The sequence below is a fragment of the Musa acuminata genome, chromosome BXJ1-6 (assembly GCF_036884655.1).
Source record: "Musa acuminata AAA Group cultivar baxijiao chromosome BXJ1-6, Cavendish_Baxijiao_AAA, whole genome shotgun sequence".
NCBI classification, from domain to species: Eukaryota; Viridiplantae; Streptophyta; class Magnoliopsida; order Zingiberales; family Musaceae; genus Musa; species Musa acuminata.
Genome location: NC_088332.1, coordinates 14,450,643 through 14,469,439, shown reverse-complemented (window position 1 = coordinate 14,469,439; position 18,797 = coordinate 14,450,643). Strand labels below are relative to the sequence as shown.

At 35.6% G+C, this 18,797-nt stretch overlaps 1 protein-coding gene across 13 annotated transcripts in view; it reads right to left on the bottom strand.

The window, feature by feature from the left end:
* LOC103988090 (DExH-box ATP-dependent RNA helicase DExH7, chloroplastic) overlaps positions 1-18,797 on the bottom strand; it is a 39,104-nt gene that overhangs the window by 14,369 nt on the left and 5,938 nt on the right. For all 13 annotated transcript variants that reach the window (XR_010514302.1, XR_010514301.1, XR_010514298.1 and 10 more), the window contains 14 exons: positions 17,980-18,059; positions 17,546-17,668; positions 14,802-14,888; positions 13,774-13,874; positions 11,120-11,177; positions 9,995-10,060; positions 7,599-7,681; positions 7,322-7,505; positions 6,406-6,558; positions 6,223-6,324; positions 5,964-6,116; positions 4,198-4,302; positions 2,074-2,214; positions 66-155 (listed from right to left, as the gene is read on the bottom strand). Coding sequence is in view for 5 of the 13 variants with exons in the window: in XM_065187640.1 (XP_065043712.1) it covers positions 66-155; positions 2,074-2,214; positions 4,198-4,302; positions 5,964-6,116; positions 6,223-6,324; positions 6,406-6,558; positions 7,322-7,505; positions 7,599-7,681; positions 9,995-10,060; positions 11,120-11,177; positions 13,774-13,874; positions 14,802-14,888; positions 17,546-17,668; positions 17,980-18,059 (1,526 nt within the window). In the remaining 8 variants the exon portion in view is untranslated. The remainder of the gene's footprint in view (positions 1-65; positions 156-2,073; positions 2,215-4,197; positions 4,303-5,963; positions 6,117-6,222; positions 6,325-6,405; positions 6,559-7,321; positions 7,506-7,598; positions 7,682-9,994; positions 10,061-11,119; positions 11,178-13,773; positions 13,875-14,801; positions 14,889-17,545; positions 17,669-17,979; positions 18,060-18,797) is intronic.

Below are 18,797 nucleotides of genomic sequence, written 5' to 3'. Positions count from 1 at the left end.
TTCAAACATAAGATATTTCGAGAAAAAAAAAAAGAGGCAAACATGAGTATGAGGACAGAAAATACCTGCAATAAGAAGGATTTTGTATCTCCCAGTGAAAGGGATTTTATTTGGAGACATAATTCTGTCAATGGCATCCTCACCATCTCAGGTACCTATCGAAAATAGGTTTCAGATTCCATTTCGATAAAAGAACAATTAGAATATTATAGGATTTAAAAGGAATTCTTTTTGAAGGAGGTTATAATGGAGTAAAATTTGACTGATAACATGCTGTCAGAAAATGGGGCCCTCTGGGACAATACAAGCTCCTCTCTGTTGTACAGAGAGGCATCCTATACTCCAAACTAGCATTCAAACATAGAGCTGGAGAAACATCAAATTTTAAAGGACAAGCAGCAGGATCCTCCCCCTATCTCTTGAGAGATGCTCAGTTACAAAGAAAATATGTTGGATCTTTTAGTTTGGCCGAAGGGTGCTTCCTCTCTTCCGTCTCAAAGACTTGACAAAGTGATTCTTAACGAGTTCCTGATACCCTATCATGGAGACATCTAAACATGTTCTCAGTCCCATCACTATATAGGTTCCTTAATCTTGTAGGGATATCCTAGCCCATCTTAAAATTGGGAGTACTATGCATCCCTAGGGTCAAACAAGGACTGAAATCTCAACAAGTCTAGCGCGATTCGACTGGTATATATAGGTCCAACTGTCTACAGGTACACAGACCAACTCAAACTGAGTAATTCGGTTCGGTCCGATCATTATTTTTTTCTCTTCGGGTTACGGACTAGTGATGTGTGATTTCTCATGCTTGGTGATGAGGCCTGCAGCCACTGTCACTCGTTACTTGCTGCTCACCACCAGCCATCCACTGCGATACTTAACCGGCTCCTCTTCCTCCATTGCTAAACCCTCTTCACCTCTTTTTCCTTCCTCTTCTTCGAATGCCTCCTGTTCTTCCTTACTTCTTTCTCCTCCTTCCTCTTCCTTCACCGTCTCCTCTTCTTCATTCTTCTCCTTCTCCTTCCTCTTCTCTCTTCGGTATACACCAGTACCAGATAGCCTCGAGTACATGTTATTCCTCTCTCTTTTTCACACACACAAACATTATATTACTTCTTTTCTTTTGTTTCCTTCTCTGTTTTCTTTATTCTGTTTGAAATTCATCTACTTTATAAAGTAAGACTTAAACTTTATTGCTTTGCTTAAAATAAATTTTGGTTAACTGAGCCTTGACTGGTCACTCAGAAGGTAAACAACAACAGTGTTTTCAAAAGGTGCCTTGCCTAGGCACTCGGTCAAGGCATTTCAATGAAGCACTGCCTGGGTGTGCATCGAAGCCCGAGCCAAATTGGGTTGACTTGGTGAGGAAGTTGGTTCAATCGAACCAACTAATGTAGGCTGTAAGTGCACTTATCCTAACACTGACCTAGTGAAAGAAACCAGAAGTGAAAACCTACTGCTCGTCCATTGCCTTCTTATGTGCCGTCTGCCACTACAGCTCTGTCCGCCGCTGTCGACAACCTCATTTGCTTCGTCCGCTGCTGTAGCTTCGTCCGCCATCGTCGACAACCTCATCCATTTCGTCCACCGTTGCAGCTTCGTCCGTTATTGGTTTCCACCTTCCTCCATGGTCGCCAATTACTTCTCCATCTTCTCATTTTATAAGTAACACTTTCGTGGAGTAACTTGCTGCACTATATTGAGGTGGTACACTATTACTCTATTAGGAGTTAGAACTTTCTAACTTCTAAGTTCACCACATTCTGATCATATTTATCAATCATAATATATTTTTAAAATTTTAATATTCGAGGGCGCCTCGTTTCATTGAACAACAGCCTAAAAGTACAGGCATGATCTTTTATTGGCCAAATAAAGCTATAAATGACCTGGAATTGGCAACTTCAGAATATCATGAACAGGCATACAACTCTTCCACACAAGCCGAATATACAGTCAAACATTTGTTCTTAAACTTTACAAAATGATAACCGTGAAAGTGTGAAACCAAAGTCAACAAGAACTTAAGGGGGGGGAAAATCTTCAACATAATGATACAGGACAAACCTGAAATGGCCGCATGAGCACTTCATATCTGTGGCATGTGTACAAGCAGAAACAGATACCAGGTTTCACACGTCCAGCTCTCCCTCGACGTTGCTTTGCATTAGCCTTAGATATCCAATCCTCTACCATGCTTGACATTTTCTGCAACAAGTAATAAGAAGTATGATAAATCTGACCCCGCTTATTAAACCTACTAGAAAGGCTTGCTAAAACATTATTAAACTGGGAATTTGAAGAGCATAATAAATTAGTTTCAGATGCCTATAACTCAGATCTGCCAACAGATATGGTCCCATGAACTTTGGATACAAATACAAGATAAGAAAAAGACACAATACATATGTGTCAAAGTACATTTTGAAAAAGTAGAAAAGGATATACCAACAAAGAATATTTTATGAATATGAGTATTTGACAATAATCAGTGTCAGAATAGCTAATTATATATCATATAGTGAATCATGATAAATGATAAGTAACTAATCATGATATCTATCCTATTCATTATGAAAAATATTTTCAGCAACATAGCATGCCAAATATAGCAAGAATTTATGTAATTAAGATTATTAAATTAATCTCACTACCCACTAATGCTAAATACAAACAAGATATGAACATACTACGTAATCATTATTCATCACTAGGTTAACAAAATAGACATTCAAGTAGAAAACAAATCTCGAGAAGTATCCATGAAGTATTCAAGTAAAACCATCCAATTTTTTACCATTTATATATAATTGAATACCACACCTACAAGTATCCTATTCAGTAAATATCTAATATGGATACAAAAAGTAATTCAAAGCAAGGTTCATCATACCGCAACATACTGCTCGATATGGATAGTATGTACTGGTACGGGCAGTATATATCAGTACATCGGTATGCTCCACCATACCATGTGTCGATACATCGGTAAGGCTTAGTATGTATCATACCGATGGCCGGTCAATACACAGGTACAGACCGGTAAGGCGAACCATGATTCAAAGCATCCTTGCTTCACATATATGGCCTTGGCATAGCCAAAACTGCTTACAAGAACTTTAGGTAAACAAACAAATTGTGATTCAAAGGGTATCCGTATCATAATAGTAAAGTAATCCTTGCTTCATAAAAATGGCCTCATGGCATAGGTGAAACTGCTTGCAAGTACTTGAACTTGAGTTATAATCAGGTACCAAACCAACATAGCATCCAAAACTGACCAGAAAAAGATACCTTTATTAGATCTATAGTGACAAACACAGCATGTCTAGAAATTGAACTTGTTAGCAGGCCTTAAAAAAAAGATTTTGACACAGAATGTCCCTGGTAAGATAACAATTATTACAACTTTATTCTTATAAGTTTATTCTTTATGGTATTACTAGGTTAGGATGCCCAGGAAAGAAACAACATTTAGTTTGCATTGAATTATTGAGTAGGGGTCAATTTTCTAAGTGATAGAAAGAATTTGCTAGACCTATATTGATAGGATTATCGTGCATCCTAAAGCATTGAAAGACTCTAACGGGTTTGTATTTGATCAGATTTTGGCCAAACCCAACTGGAAAGATCCAAAATTTTTGCCCTACCCACTTGGCCTCCTGTAAAGAAATTATATTAATTCTCCATCAAATCATTGTATCTACCAATACTAGTCATATTCTTGAAGGTGTTCCTGTACACCAAGTTTCAGTCCAAAACAATTTGAGAACTCGTCTATTTTGCACCACATCCGAGGACCGATATGATGGGCCAGGTACCTGGCGTCACTTTCATGTGACAAGAGTTCTATACTAAAAACGGGTTTTCTGCTAAAGATGATTAAGATCCACATACATGAGAATTGAGATCGTATATTTTCATGAGGCATGAAGATCCATGTTCTTTCCATGATTGTTATTGTCCATAATCCATATTATGTTTTGGAAACTACATCACAACCACTTCAGCCTTCACCCATTTGAAATAAGGACAATGAACTTTGTTTAAACTTGGGTTCAACTCAAAGTAACTAATTGTGACCATACAAACAAAACAAGATGAGGTAAGCATAAATTAGAATTCCACTTTTAATGATCATCGTAAAATATTTTCTTTTACTATCATGAATAAACAAGCTTGACCTTAAACCTTTTGAGCATTGTAACGTTTCTCTTTGTGCTTTCCAGCATCAACCACATAAATCACGTCATCAATTGTTATACTGGTCTCCGCAATATCTGTAGCAACAATGACCTGGGGAAATGAACAATCATCAATAAAATTAGCATACAAGAAGAGATTATCAACCCACTTAGTTGATGAACAATATGAAATATGTAACTGAAAACCAAAAGTACATATTTAGTCTATCTTCATGTACATGAAAAGATACCACCCAATTCCTCATGATAAGAACCTTCAGACCTAAAATTATAAATGTACAACAAATGGTTTTTTAGGTACACTGTTAAATGCATAACTATCCTTCAAACTATAAATCTGGGAAGAACTTCTCAGTTGATTTCTTCCATCCTACTATAGGCATGAAACTCTCCAATACAATACAATGTTCTCATATTGAGTAATAACCCATTTGATAGTTTGTGAAGTAGACATCATCCTTGCTTTCCAACATATTGTAGAGACCAAGGTTCTCAATTTTGATGTGTACCACCCGATACGGGCGATATGTACCGGTCCGAGAGGATACCGGTACACGGACCGCTATCTACCGGGTAGGACCAGTGTTTTGACCTCGTATCAGGCGGTAACGGTCGGATTAACTTTGATGTGTACCACCCGATACGGGAGATATGTACCGGTCCGAAAGGATACTGGTACGCAAACCGCCATCTACCGGGTAGGACCAATGTTTTGACCTCGTATCGAGCGATAATGGTCGAAATCCGACTGTTACCAAGTGGATTTCGATCGTTACCGAGGTATACCAGTTAGTACGCCCCAATATTTTTGGACCATTGCCTCCAGGTATTTTTGCAGGTTTTTCAACTCTTTTTGGGTGTACCGCCAGTATGCCCCAGTGTACCATTGGTACACCCCAATACGTATCGTACCGAGCAGGGCTCGGTGTACCAGTACAGACCGAAATTGAGATCTTTGGTAGCGACAAGAATTATTTTTTAGTTTCCCTTCCAAAAGCAACCAAGATTAAGGAAGATGTTAGCAACCATGAAGGTTTAAGTAACAAAGTTCAAAGACCACAATCGTAACTTTGGCCCTAGATTTATATTTTTAAAAAATAATATTCCAACTTAGCAATAGCATTATGACAAAATAATGTTAATAAAGCACTTCGTCACCTTCATGGCAATCATTTATTGACTGTATGAGCATCGAGTAATGCTAGTACTAGTCATATATCTGTTACATTTAATATGTGGACATCAGTACAACCAGCGCAAGCAATCCACATTACTTACAGATGAAAAGAAAGAAGAAAAAACATATTGCACAGAAGAGATTCACCATAGTACTTTTATTCTAATGAACCATAGACATCCAACCATGCCTAATAGAAACAAAAGAACAAGCATAAACATGGTAATGCATTTCAATTATTTTGCATGCATCACAGAGATCTGCAAACATTACATGAGGATGCATACTTCAGTGTTTTGATCAAAAAATTAAAAAATACAAAGAATTTGAGAAAATAAGATCGAAACAAAGAAAAATCTGAACAATATGAAGCATCAATTTGTTAAAAGTAGCAACCATTGATTTCATTTTTCTATATAGGTATTTCCATTTAATCAAGGGGTTAAATAACCTGTCATAAACTATCAACAAGAGTAGTGATGACTGCCAGCAAAAACTAAAAATAACACACAGGATTTGAAGTTACAGGAGAATAACAAAATTGCAGCTTGATACATAAGTTCAGTAACAAATACCTTGCGGATATTCTGAGGTGGGGTCAAAAACACCTTTTTTTGTTCAAAAGCTGAAAGAGATGAATGCAGAGGAAGAATCCAATCCAATAATATTCCTCCAAATTGATAGGAAGCAGTTAACTTGTCAACTAGCAAGTCAATTTCTGCAACTCCCTGTAGTAACCATTTGATGACTGGTAAGCAAGGCACAAGAAACAAACATTCATAGACAATATAGTTAATTAATGTAGTATATTGACGGACATTCACAAGGACCTACTGGAAGAAAGACAAGAATAGCACCCGGTGGATAATTTTCATCAATAAAGCATATCAAATCTTCAAGAAGGTCAAAGTCAATCACATCCTCATTTAAACGCTTCTGCACACAGTATTTATGACAGCCACAATGTTAGTTATGTAAACAATTACCTGGTTATCCAACCATCAAATAGGTGTTTACCAGATTTTGCCGTGTTCGGTCACTGTATGACGCATATTGATCTGGGATATAATGGGGATTAACATAGTCTTCAGAAAGTAGTGACTCGTCACCCCATGAAGATAAAACTATATTCTTCTTTCCTCTGTGATTATCCACAATACTGCCCTTAAGCTGTTAAACAAAAAGCACTAAGCAAAATCTAGAGATTAAATATTGTATCGACATTTTTGACATAATGAACAATCATAGTAATGTGGCAATGATGTCAAATTGCTACAACAAACAAATGTGATATCAGTAAAAGCCTAGAAATAGAATTGATTCCAAAATTAGTGAATGTCCAATAGTATACTGATATGAAATTGCAATCCTTGCTGAAAATCACCAGAAATGTTATACATTTGCATATTACCTTTATAATAAGTATACATGGCATTTTGCCAATACCACTCAAATCTTTAATTGCTTCCTAAACATGAATCAACAATCCTGGTTAATTTTTCATAAACAGAGACTTACATGAACTAGCAAGTAGTAACACCATATCACCAAGTTGTAATTTTAAAAAGAAAAAAGATGCAGAATCAGAAAATTAAAAAATGGTTGTGTTAAGCTATATTTGACTATTGCTATCCACCACCTAATAGGGGAAAAATGATCAATTTAAAAAGGCTAATGATTGATAGAACAACCGAGAGAGGACTGATGAAGCATCTTAACAGTCAATAAGAGAAAGCATGATTTGAAAGCTAAAAGGAAAGATCTTTATTAAAGGATAAATTCAATGTGGAGATGACCAATATGTGGATTGTGGACCGTGTAAATGTCCCATCACAGGTGAAACAGATATACATGAAGTAAATATTCATTTACAATAATAGATGTATCTCATAAGATGTTCGATGTTTTTAGTAACAAAGAGAGAAAAACGGACTTTTCCTCTATATCCAGTCATGGATGTTCCTGATGCTGCAGCATCCAAAGCAAGACAATAGTCAAGCCTTTCGTAAACATCCTCAAGAAAGTAAGTTGATACTGGATGTGTTCTTCCTTCTGCACTAATCACAGGGCAATTCCCGAAGTACCTTGAGAACAAACTTGAATCAACTGTTGCAGACCTGGGTAAAAGGTAAATTGAGAAGATTATAAGTGCTATTAGTACTTAAGAATAGATAACAAATTCAAAATCAATGTCATTGAGTAAAACGTACATGAGAACCACTTTTAACTTTTGCCTGGCAGTATCAGATTGCTTCTCAATAAGGTTTTTGAGAACAATGAGTAAAAAGTCACCCTGAAAGAAGTACAAGGAACTAGTAAATTTCATGCGGAAAAAATATGCAATCTTTCACTCAATACTTATCTAAGCTCCTTATTCCATTAAACAATATAACATTTATTAAGTTTTAAGAACGATAAAATCAAGACAATGTATAACAACATTTCATGTATAGGATTGATAATAAAGGAAGCTTAGGCAAAGTGAACAAGAACAATACCATTATAAACATATAAACAAACCAATAAGTCATGTCACATAAGTAAATATATCAACACAACGAAAGAAGTCAAGAACAATATAACCATAAAACAAAAGATTAGAAAAGAAAAATATTTTAAAAGTGGAAGGCTTTAGCAAATTGAAAGGAAGAAACTAATATATGTATCCATATAAAATTTACACACATATTTGTGCATATAGTATATACAAAAATATTGCATTCAGCAAATATGCAATTACATTTTTACAAGGATGAATCTATTGGCCAAATGATTCACTATTATAAGAAAGGAGTCAAGTGCAACACAGACACCCAATGATAACCCACAGGTGGCATCCAAAAGTTCCACACATCATGTCATGGACATGCTACTATTATTGATTGAAGAAAGAAAGAAAGGAAGAGGGGAAAAGAGACGGGGGAATAGAAAAAAAAGGAGAGAACATAAAAACATAATCATAACATGGCTATACAGTGCATTTTGATAGTTAGCTTTAATGGCTGGAGATGGGTCAAGCATCTAATAAAGAGTTGAAATTACCCTCTCGATCATAAATGTAACGAGGAAGTGTTGAAAAATATTATAGCCATTGAAGATGGTAAATTTACCTTGCTATTTCTTATTTTACGATAGATTTATATTTTCGTTCCCTTTTCTAAAAAAATTTGATTAAGAAAAGAGTAGGGACGAGCAAATTGGACTATATCATTTCTTGTCAAAATAGTTAGCTTCAGTTCATGTTGATGACAAAAAACAACACATTGATCCATGGTTATACAGGTGTAATTGGAACACCATGACCAGTACCTATCAGGTTTATGACAGCCTTGTAGCAAGGCATGCTAGAATGACTAGCTGAGCAGCGCCCATAATGATCAGTCCACATAATGATCACTCAGCTTAAACCATATAGACATTCACAAGATTGTTAGGCCCTCACCTATGCATGTTCACCTGGACACCCTCTTTGATAGCGGGTGTGACAGACAGCACAGTGATGATAAAGGGGGAGATACAGGAGAAGGTAGAAAACCAGAGTCGGAAGAAGTGATAGGGAGAGGGTGATTCAATCAGGAGGCCAGAGGAGGGGGAGGGCCGAGAAGAGTAAGGGGTGGACTATGAGGACCAAGATAGAACAGAGAAGGGTAAGGCTAAGCAGTGGCTTTGGAGCAATGTGATGGTGAGAGCTCAGTTGAGTCATGTCAATTGAAATTTGTGCCAAACACATGGTGGGTCACATACTAGGAAAAGCCCCCTCTCACATGCCCAAGCCAGGCCAGCCAACCCTTAGCCTAGCAGAGCTGATGTTGGACCATGGGGATAGTCCCAACATGACATTGTAGCAGGAAAGATGCACCTGACTTGAAGCAGGTCATGCCAAGCCATGGCCACCCATGGGCAAATCACAGATAACAAACTCAAATTCTCTTTTTAGTATTAACTAGTGGCCATTATGAAAATCACAGATAACAAGCCCAAATTCTCTTTTCCATAGCTATTATATAATTGCGTTTACATATAGTTTTCAATATTTTACAGGATTATGATAATCTCACATCGTATTACTATTATATATATAATTTATTTTTAGCATATGTAGTCTTTCTCTTTTTCATATTTATATTTTTTTTTAGTATTTTCTTGTGGTCATTACAAAAGAACACAGATTTCAAACCAAAATTTGAGGCCAATTTCTATCCTTGTTCTTTCAAGTATAATATCGTGAGGCTTATCACATACCAAGTGAGATTATTTGACCATTTTGGTTAGCCAATAACTTTAGAAGTCCCAACTTGTAGATTTCCAATCTCATGTTTCAGTGCAATCTACTTCTACTAGTGCTCCCCCATGTTTCCTCCTATCACACTCTCAGCTACCTGATGCATCAAACACTCTGATAATTGGATTATTTGGTTCGTGTAATCTACCCATATGAATTTTGAAAGTCTCTTGTCTCTCACCACTTTCTTTTATATGGGTAACAAGTCCAAAAAAAGAGAAGGTGAGGGGGGATGGCACACAACATAAGAACATAAACACATAATTAGGTTAGAAAACATCAAGGACAAAAAAATAACATAATAGAAGATCACAAGAATCATACCAAAAGTGATCGTTCATGAACTTCATCAACTATCACATGTGTGATACCAGCCAAGTCTTTATTTACCTGTAAGAACCACATGATGATGACTAACCAAATTGGCATAAAATACACATGCTTTTCTTGTATATAGCAATTAATATAAAGGACAACGGCATATGAATGATTGGGTAGGTACACTAATCTTCATAATAGTATCATAAGACTGATACTAATTTTCTCTGTTATTTACCCCTTTAAACACCTCCATCCTCTTAAAGATAAGACATAACAAACAGAAAAGACTGGATTAAGCAGGTGCGAAGTTTATGAGGATGTCTTATAACAAGGACATTGAAAAAGAAAGAAGATGGCCACAGCCCACAAATATAGCTCCATAAGACAATACCACAAATAAGAGTCTGAAGATGTCAGCAAAATACGTGAATAATTAATTACTGTGTATGATGAGAAGAATTAAGGTTTGGAAAGCAAGAATCTCAGGTGTTTGATCAGTAGTGCAGCCTTCAAGCAGACTGAATAATCCCTTGAAGATACAATTCAATGTTCCCTGTTCATGTAATACTTTCCAAACTCTCTCTGATGAAGTCACTTATCTTATGAGCTTTTAAGATGTACACCAGTAATTTTTAATTTCTGCTCGTTTTCAACAGTAGTGATAGACTTATTGGGGACAGGAATCATCCTTCAAAATTATTATTCTTTTAGAAGCAAAAAACTATAAACTCCGACCTTATCACAGGATTCTATTGACTCAAATCATAATCTCAATTTCGATTCACAAATTATGCTATCCAAATTCACTTCCTCATTGAGTATATACATTAGTGGGATAAGATGGCCCAAACAACTCCACACTCCTTCCCAGTTTTGGATGTCATCCAAAACATATAACATGTATACATTAAGAATTTTTTTTTCTTCTATTTGGGACTATTATCACCAAGGGCTCCAATTCAATACTATCCAACTATTGACCGTACAAAGTTCCATACTATATGTTATTGTTGAATGGTCAACCATAAGTCCAATTAGGATCAGGATAAATTTATGATCAATGCCAAATACATATAGACATTGTGTATGTATGATGGATGCAATTGAAGTCAAAGGAGCAAATCTTACAGCCAGCTTCCTGAGAAGGATTCCTGTTGTACAAAACAAAAGTTTTGTCTTCTCATTCCTGGAAAAGTACATCCATAAGACTTAAGAAATTGTACTCTTTTGCACAACAATAAAAGTAAAATTCTCCAAAGTAAGAAAGTGATAAAAATTAAATATAAATGCAATAAATTAGTCACCATTTCAATAAATCATAATCTGTTAAAGCTTTATACTCAACAAAGCATTAATTCAGTAGACATCAATGTATCACCACAAACAGTACACAAATGAAAGCATCTTTGATTTACACAGATCAAACATCCACCTGGAATATGGCCCTTCTTCCTCCCTTTTTATGCATTAGACTGATGCTTCTGCAGGTGCACACTCTGATCATTAACCCAGTACAAAAATTGGAGTATTAAAATCTACGTATTGCTGCCTCAACGTCTCAGCAAATTACTTAACCAAGGTATAATGAATATCAACATAGAGATCAAATATCTAATATTAAATTTCACACATTTGTGATTCTGAAGAAAGTTTTCTTTAGCTACCTCTATTCAGGGATGAAATGAAGAGAGTCTAATCATTCATGGACATAGAGATTCATCTACCTCAATTTAATGATTTGGAGTTTCTTAAATCAAGTTTACAGATTTGTGGATCTATGTATCTAATTAATGAAACTCAGATATCCATACAGTTCAAAGGCATGGAGGTCGATAAACCTAGATTGGAGACTTCTATCCAGTCTACATTGACCAAAAGGTTAATAGATATAGTGCAATATCTCATTTGTATTGTCCATCTAGTATCATTTTAAAAATAAAGTAAATTAATATCAACCGATATCAAGCCATGTTCTTGGTCGGACCAATAACTACTAACAATCCTAGTTTGTATGTATTGGCCTAACAGACATTTAAAATCATGCCATGGGCAACTTATTGTTTGTTTTATCCAGAGGCACAAGGTGATGATGTTATTATTAAAACAAGATCAAATTATGGGCAAGATCAATAAAGTAAATTAAGGAGAAAGGATTTGCCAATCTGTCAGTCCCCATCTCAAACCTATCGCTTATTTGGACTCCAATACTAAGTACAAACTACAAACTACGTATTTTGCACCTTGCTAAAAGTCGGTAAATCACCCAACATACTGGTACCATATCAGTCCAATATCAAACGAATATTTTAAGCCTCAGTCCAAGATTTAAATATCAACTGTACCAAATAGTACAAATCCATATTTACTGGTTTGACAACTAACCAATACATGAAACAAGCAATTTCAGTCAGTTCAGTTTGGGTGGATCGTCCTGGAAGGTTACCTTATTGAGCACACCATATAGTAAGACTGTAAGATAACTACTATCAAACTGTATTAAATTTTATAATTTTTATGTTTAAATATCGGCTCGAGGGGAGGTGTTGATAGCTTTCAGCAGCTATCAATCAGTCTCAACATATAACAATCTGATGAGATAAGATAACTAACTTAGTCTAAACCACTAACCCAAAACACTTAAGATTTTAGCAAACTCATCTAGTCCTGTAAACCAACTCAATTTTGAAACTAAACTAGAACGTCATACAACAGCTTTCTCTCCTCTCACTCCCCTCCATCTTCTCTGCCTCCATCGCATATGTCTCTCCACCTTCACCCCCGTCATTGCATCCACCTCCTCCGCTGTTGCCACCTCCTCGCTTCACTGTCATCAACTCCTTTGGCAGGCATTGTAACCTCTTCTTTTTATGTTCTTTTACCTTGTTTCCTCTTCTTCTCCCCTCTTTTTCATTCTTTCTCTGTGGTCCAGGTAATACCAACTCATACCGAGTCTCATCACATCAATCCGTACAGGCATGTACATATTCGACCGCCATCAATATCAGCACCAGACTGAGATTCATGATTCATTCGATCTATTATTAAAACCAAACTCTTAAATCTTGCATACCCTGAAACTTGTTAATAATTGAACATAAGTTTTCGTTTTAAGTTAATAAATAAAACATTAAATTATTGATGCGTACATGTGCCCCTATCCACATCAATTGCTTCTTGGAAGTTGGAACCATGTCAAGGGAATTCTTTTGCACACACTTAAATCCGAAATAAAATAAAGCAAGTCAGTTAATCATTCTCAGACCTCATCATGATCATGACTGAAATAAATACGAAGTTCCTCTTGTTCAACATCACTAACTACAAGTATTGGCAATCTCCACTTCTAGAACTATCACTACTAAAGAGTGATTTTTTTTTTAGAACAGCTAATCAAATTTTGGCTGGGATACTGTAGGAACATAAAGTTGCTCGGTTTGTTTGAGTGTCACATAAAATATGATGCAAGCTATTTGAAATTCAATGGCATTGACTGTACAGCCAAGATGTATGAGTCAAAGAGTAGAAGTAGATAGCAAAGTATGGTTGTAATGCAAACAAAGAATCCAACTACCTAGTGCCAAAATGCCATTGTAACCAAATAATGAATTCCACATTACCATGAAGTGTGTTATCACTAAAATATAGACAAATGCATACAAAATCACAGACATTATTCACGGCAAGACCTAGCCAAATATTTGATGAAAGGACAAAGATCTTTTAGTGATCCACACTAGTGAAGATTATAGACCAAAATGACAAAGACTAAAAAAGTATAGCACCTTGCAACGTCAAGGCGTACTTGATAACCAACCAATGAACCGTCACAACCAGGTGAAGGCTCACATCGCTCATCTGACACTCTTTCTGCCACAGAGATAGCCTGCATACGTAAACCTTAGTTTCTGATGTTCATACAAGGGAACACTATAAATACCACAAGAACAAAACAGAAACATTTCAATCCAATGTAAGCGGCTAAAAGCAATGTTTGGCTCAAAAAAAAGGTGAAAATCAATATCTATCCTCTGTATACCCCTTCTTCAAGCCACTTAAAAGCCAACAAACATGGCATGCAACACATAATGTCAAGACTCAAGATCACCAGAAAATTTCTAGCATTTGGACCCAAATAAAAGTACGTCCACTCCACACCATAGATTATCATTTAAAATCAAATTTTAGTAAATCCTGGCCTGTTTACCAAAGGTCCATTCATCTAAATGATGAAGCAAACTATGGCAAGAATCTCTATGTAGATCAAGACCTTATCAATGATATCCCATTTATCAAAGTCATAATTCAATTTTCAAATGTTAACTACAATCATAAAAGAACCTCCCTTCTGCATTAAGAACCAGAAAGAAGATTGTGGGTCCACATTTTCATAGTTGACAACGAATCTTGTTAATCATAGTTCAGTGTATCAGTCAGTTACAGCACATGTTCACCTAACCAGTAGTAATATCAGCCCAGATCAATCTGATTTCATAGGATTGATCTTCAAAAGATCAAGCACGAAAATAGAAAACAAAAGCAGAGGATTTGGACCATGGAAGAGGTATATGGATATGTGCGATACAAGAGAAAAATAGGGATTATAATTGTGCACACCAAATTGTATATTTAGCACAAGCTGGAAAGGTACAAGTCATATGGTGATTGAGCCAGAATTTTAACTCAGGTACCTATGAGATAAAATTGGAGGTACACCTCTCAGTGATACAGTGTATAACATGGTGTGATCATCACTTCTAATTCTCATAAATAAGTATCTTTTCCAGAAAACAAGAATTATGAATATTCATACCGCTAATCTTCTGGGTTGTGTGCACACTATGTTACAGTATCCACCGAGACCTGATTGGATCATGTCATCCAAAATGAATTGAGGAACCTACAAAAGGTTACATAGTCAGATAAAAGATGCTGCAATATTTTGTTAAAGAATAAGAATGAGAAAGAAAATTCATATGTTGATGAAGAAATTCAGTGGAGACTCAGATCCCTAATGAAACAAAATGCTTCCTAATTATAGAAATAAGAAAAGAATGGAAAAGCCAACTCATTGCAGTGGAACCCTAGGAGTGTCCACTTCATGGGAGGCCGAAGAGGCAAAGTTAAATGGCAAACACAAATAAATACTAACAATCTCAGGTACGAAATTTTCTCTTCAAATAAATATTTTCCTCATCATTTTATGCATAAATTGGTGGCATAATGCACCAGCCTGAACCATTTTACCACCCAATTGAACCCCCTACACCACCATAACTTCAAAACTTGTTATTAGTAGCATGCCCCATCCAACGTGACACTCAAGATACAATGTGATATATGTGACACAAGCAGCAATTTTACTTTATGGATAAAAAGTTTCATTTCATCATGAACCCTATCACATGGTACTACCTCTGGGAAAATATATAAAAAAAAAGTCATAAACATGTGATAAACAAAAAACAGGTTTAGGACCTCTTAAGCAAAGTTACAAATAGATTTCTGCCATGCATGTTGTATATACCATACCAAGTCAGAGGAGCATGGGTCGTGCCACTACATAGAACCAGCTATATACATAGCCTACATAATACCTATTTTCAAATCCGCTGTCATAAACCATGCTAGTGTTTGAGAAATAACAGCAAAGCATAACACATAAAATATAATTCATAACTATAAAGATCAATAGATACATTCTTATCCACAATAGCTCAAATCATAAACTAAAGTTATTAAATAAGGAAATAAGTAACATATGCACCTATAAAAAAAAATTGAAGAATCACTTTCGACCCAAAATGAATCAATTCATGTTGGAAGTGTCCAGTACGTCAGATCCCAAGGATAAATGACTGATCTACTCATACAAAGCAATTTACATAAAGAACTTTCTTTGGCAGATTATCACACTTTTATGGTTGTAGCATGAACCATGAGTTGTAGCATGATTAACACACTTTCTTTGGCAGATTATCACACTTATATGAAATATAATCACAAGAAACAATGTGGGGTTGTAGCATGAACCATGAGTTTTTGCAAAGTGAAACAGTTTAAACCATGGTCTGCAGTACCGGACTGTACCGCCCGGTATGGGCAGTATGTACCGGTCCGACACTGTAGCAGTGCTACAGTACTCGGCACACTTGAATATACCGCTCGGTATACCGTACCGTACCGGTACCGAGCCCAGGTCGAAACTCTGGTACGGTACGGTACGGTATTGCGGACCTTGGTTTAAACCAAAAAATTACTTTTTTGAATAAAAGTTACAATTTTCAGAAGAATACACTAACAGAAAAAAGGGAAGGAAAGTTCGATAAACATACCAGAAATCACAGTTTCACATTTCTTTTTTATCAAAAGGGGTAGTTTGCAAGACACTACCAATTCAATTTGTCCAATCTAATATAAATCACCTACTCATTACCTCAATTAGGGCTTTGAAAGAATCAAACATTGATTACAAAAACCCCTATAAATTCAAGGCATTGCATCGCAATCCAATGTTGGAGGGAAAATGGGTTGAGAAATTCATCTTTTACCATTAAGAGGCACATTTACCTTCAAAACAAATAAATAAATAAGCTCTTTTTATTTTCTTCTTGTTTCCTTTCCATCATCAACACACAAGTCATGCTGACACGACGAAGCACACAACCTTTCAATCTGACTATTCATCAAAAACTATAAGTGCTGGCAAGACTTTAACCTAGCATGAACCAATTATCCACAACAAACCAACATCAACGACATCAATAAGTTACAATGATCCAACTATTTGCAGTTGGTTACATGGAACTTTCTCGTCATTTAGCTTTGTTAAGGACAATATCACTAATTAAACTAAGAGGTGTGGTATTTAATGAGGTTTTCCTAGGTCTCCCTCAACCTCTCCCCATGCCAAAAAATCATAATTGATTCACCTCAATTAACTGTTACATCTACTCATCTTTGGATGTCCACTCCATCTCAAGTGATCTATTTCTCATTCTACCACCAGTCAAAGCTACAACCTACACTTAATAGTTCACAAATGTAAATATTTCACATTCTATCTTTTTTTGTACCTGCAAATGTCCACAACTCAATATACTCATCTCCACAACACTAACCTAACTGCTCCACATGCATAATCATAAAGCATATATGGACTTGCAACAGTGATGCAATATTTTTCTTTAAATTAAGAGGCACATGACAATCACACAAAATTATTGATATCCCTCTCCACTTTAACCATGAAACTTTAATTCTATGGACAGACATATCAACCATGCAACAACATCAAAAAGTGGGGAATTTGTCAACAGGCACTTTCAGAATTTTCTACCAAAATAGACCTTCAAAATCCAAACATTTCCACAAGTACTAAGGTAAGAAAATTATTTTGTAACATGTATTGGAACAGAAGCATCCCATATGGGTACCGGAGTAAAATTATTTTGTTAGGCAGGTAAATCATACCAACTATCAAGATGAAATATATGTAATACATATAGGAACAATGACAAGGAATAGCATATATATTTACAAAAATTTATGAAGTACCTGTGTTGTTTTTCCACAACCTGTTTCCCCACAAACAACAATCACATCATTCTCAACTAGCAATTGTAGAATATTACTCTTCAGCTTAGATATAGGTAAAGAATCTCTAGCTTCCAGAATTTTCTGTGTTAAAAACATGAAATGCAAATTAAGTGTTATGTATGCATAAGAGCAAATATCAGGTCAATATAATAACAAATTTGAATCTACATGTAAATCATAGACCCAGGTAATAATATTGTATGAAAAATGTACCATGATGTTCTCAATGCAAAGTACATGTTTCATGCACGGTATTTAGGCACACAGTGTGCAAAAAAAAATTGTAAATTTTGGATGTCATCATTATCAAACATGATGGAAAAAAGTAATATTTAGAAGTGAGAGATGGCTCATAGTGTAGCTATAAGAAAATTGCATGATAAGGTGATTACCATGTACTCGGGTTGCTTCATTTTATTCTCAAGTTCTTTTTTCAAAAAGATGCTTTCCCGTTGTTCAGGATAACTAGCTCCTGGAAAGGAAAAGAAAGTCAAAGAAGAAAATGGAGTCACCAGAAACTGAAATTAAAGTTTTCAAGCAACCTCCGTATAGACAAGGAGGCAATATACAAGTTAAAAAAACATAGCAAATGTGCTAATAAATATTCATACTTTCAGTAAAATAAAATTGGGTCATTATAACTTGTTGTCATTGCTACACAAAGTTAACAAAGAATAAGGACAAAGATTAAGATAAAAAATTTATGAAACCTGTACGTAAGTGGTTTTGTTTAAATATCACACATTATGACTAACAGTTACAGGCATCATACATTGTCTCAAGCAAGGTCTGCAATTTCGTACCGTACCGGATTTTCGACGTTTGCTCGGTACGGTACGAAACTATATATCGAGCGGTATATCGTTCGGTATACCGCTCGTTATATATATATTATATATATATATTATATATACCGTTCTCTCTTCTCCCAAGCAACGACGTAGCCTCGTTTATATATATATATATAAATTAATATATATATATATAAGATTATATATATATATATATATATATTATTTAAAAGGCGACGTCGCCTCGTTTATATATATATATATATATATATATATATATATATAATTTTATTATTATTTTTCGTTCCGCCCTGTAGCGGACGGTCCGCGTACCGGTATGCCGTCGGACCGGTACGTACCGCCCGTACCGGACGGTATCATTTGGTATTGCCTACCTTGGTCTCAAGTTCAACATTATA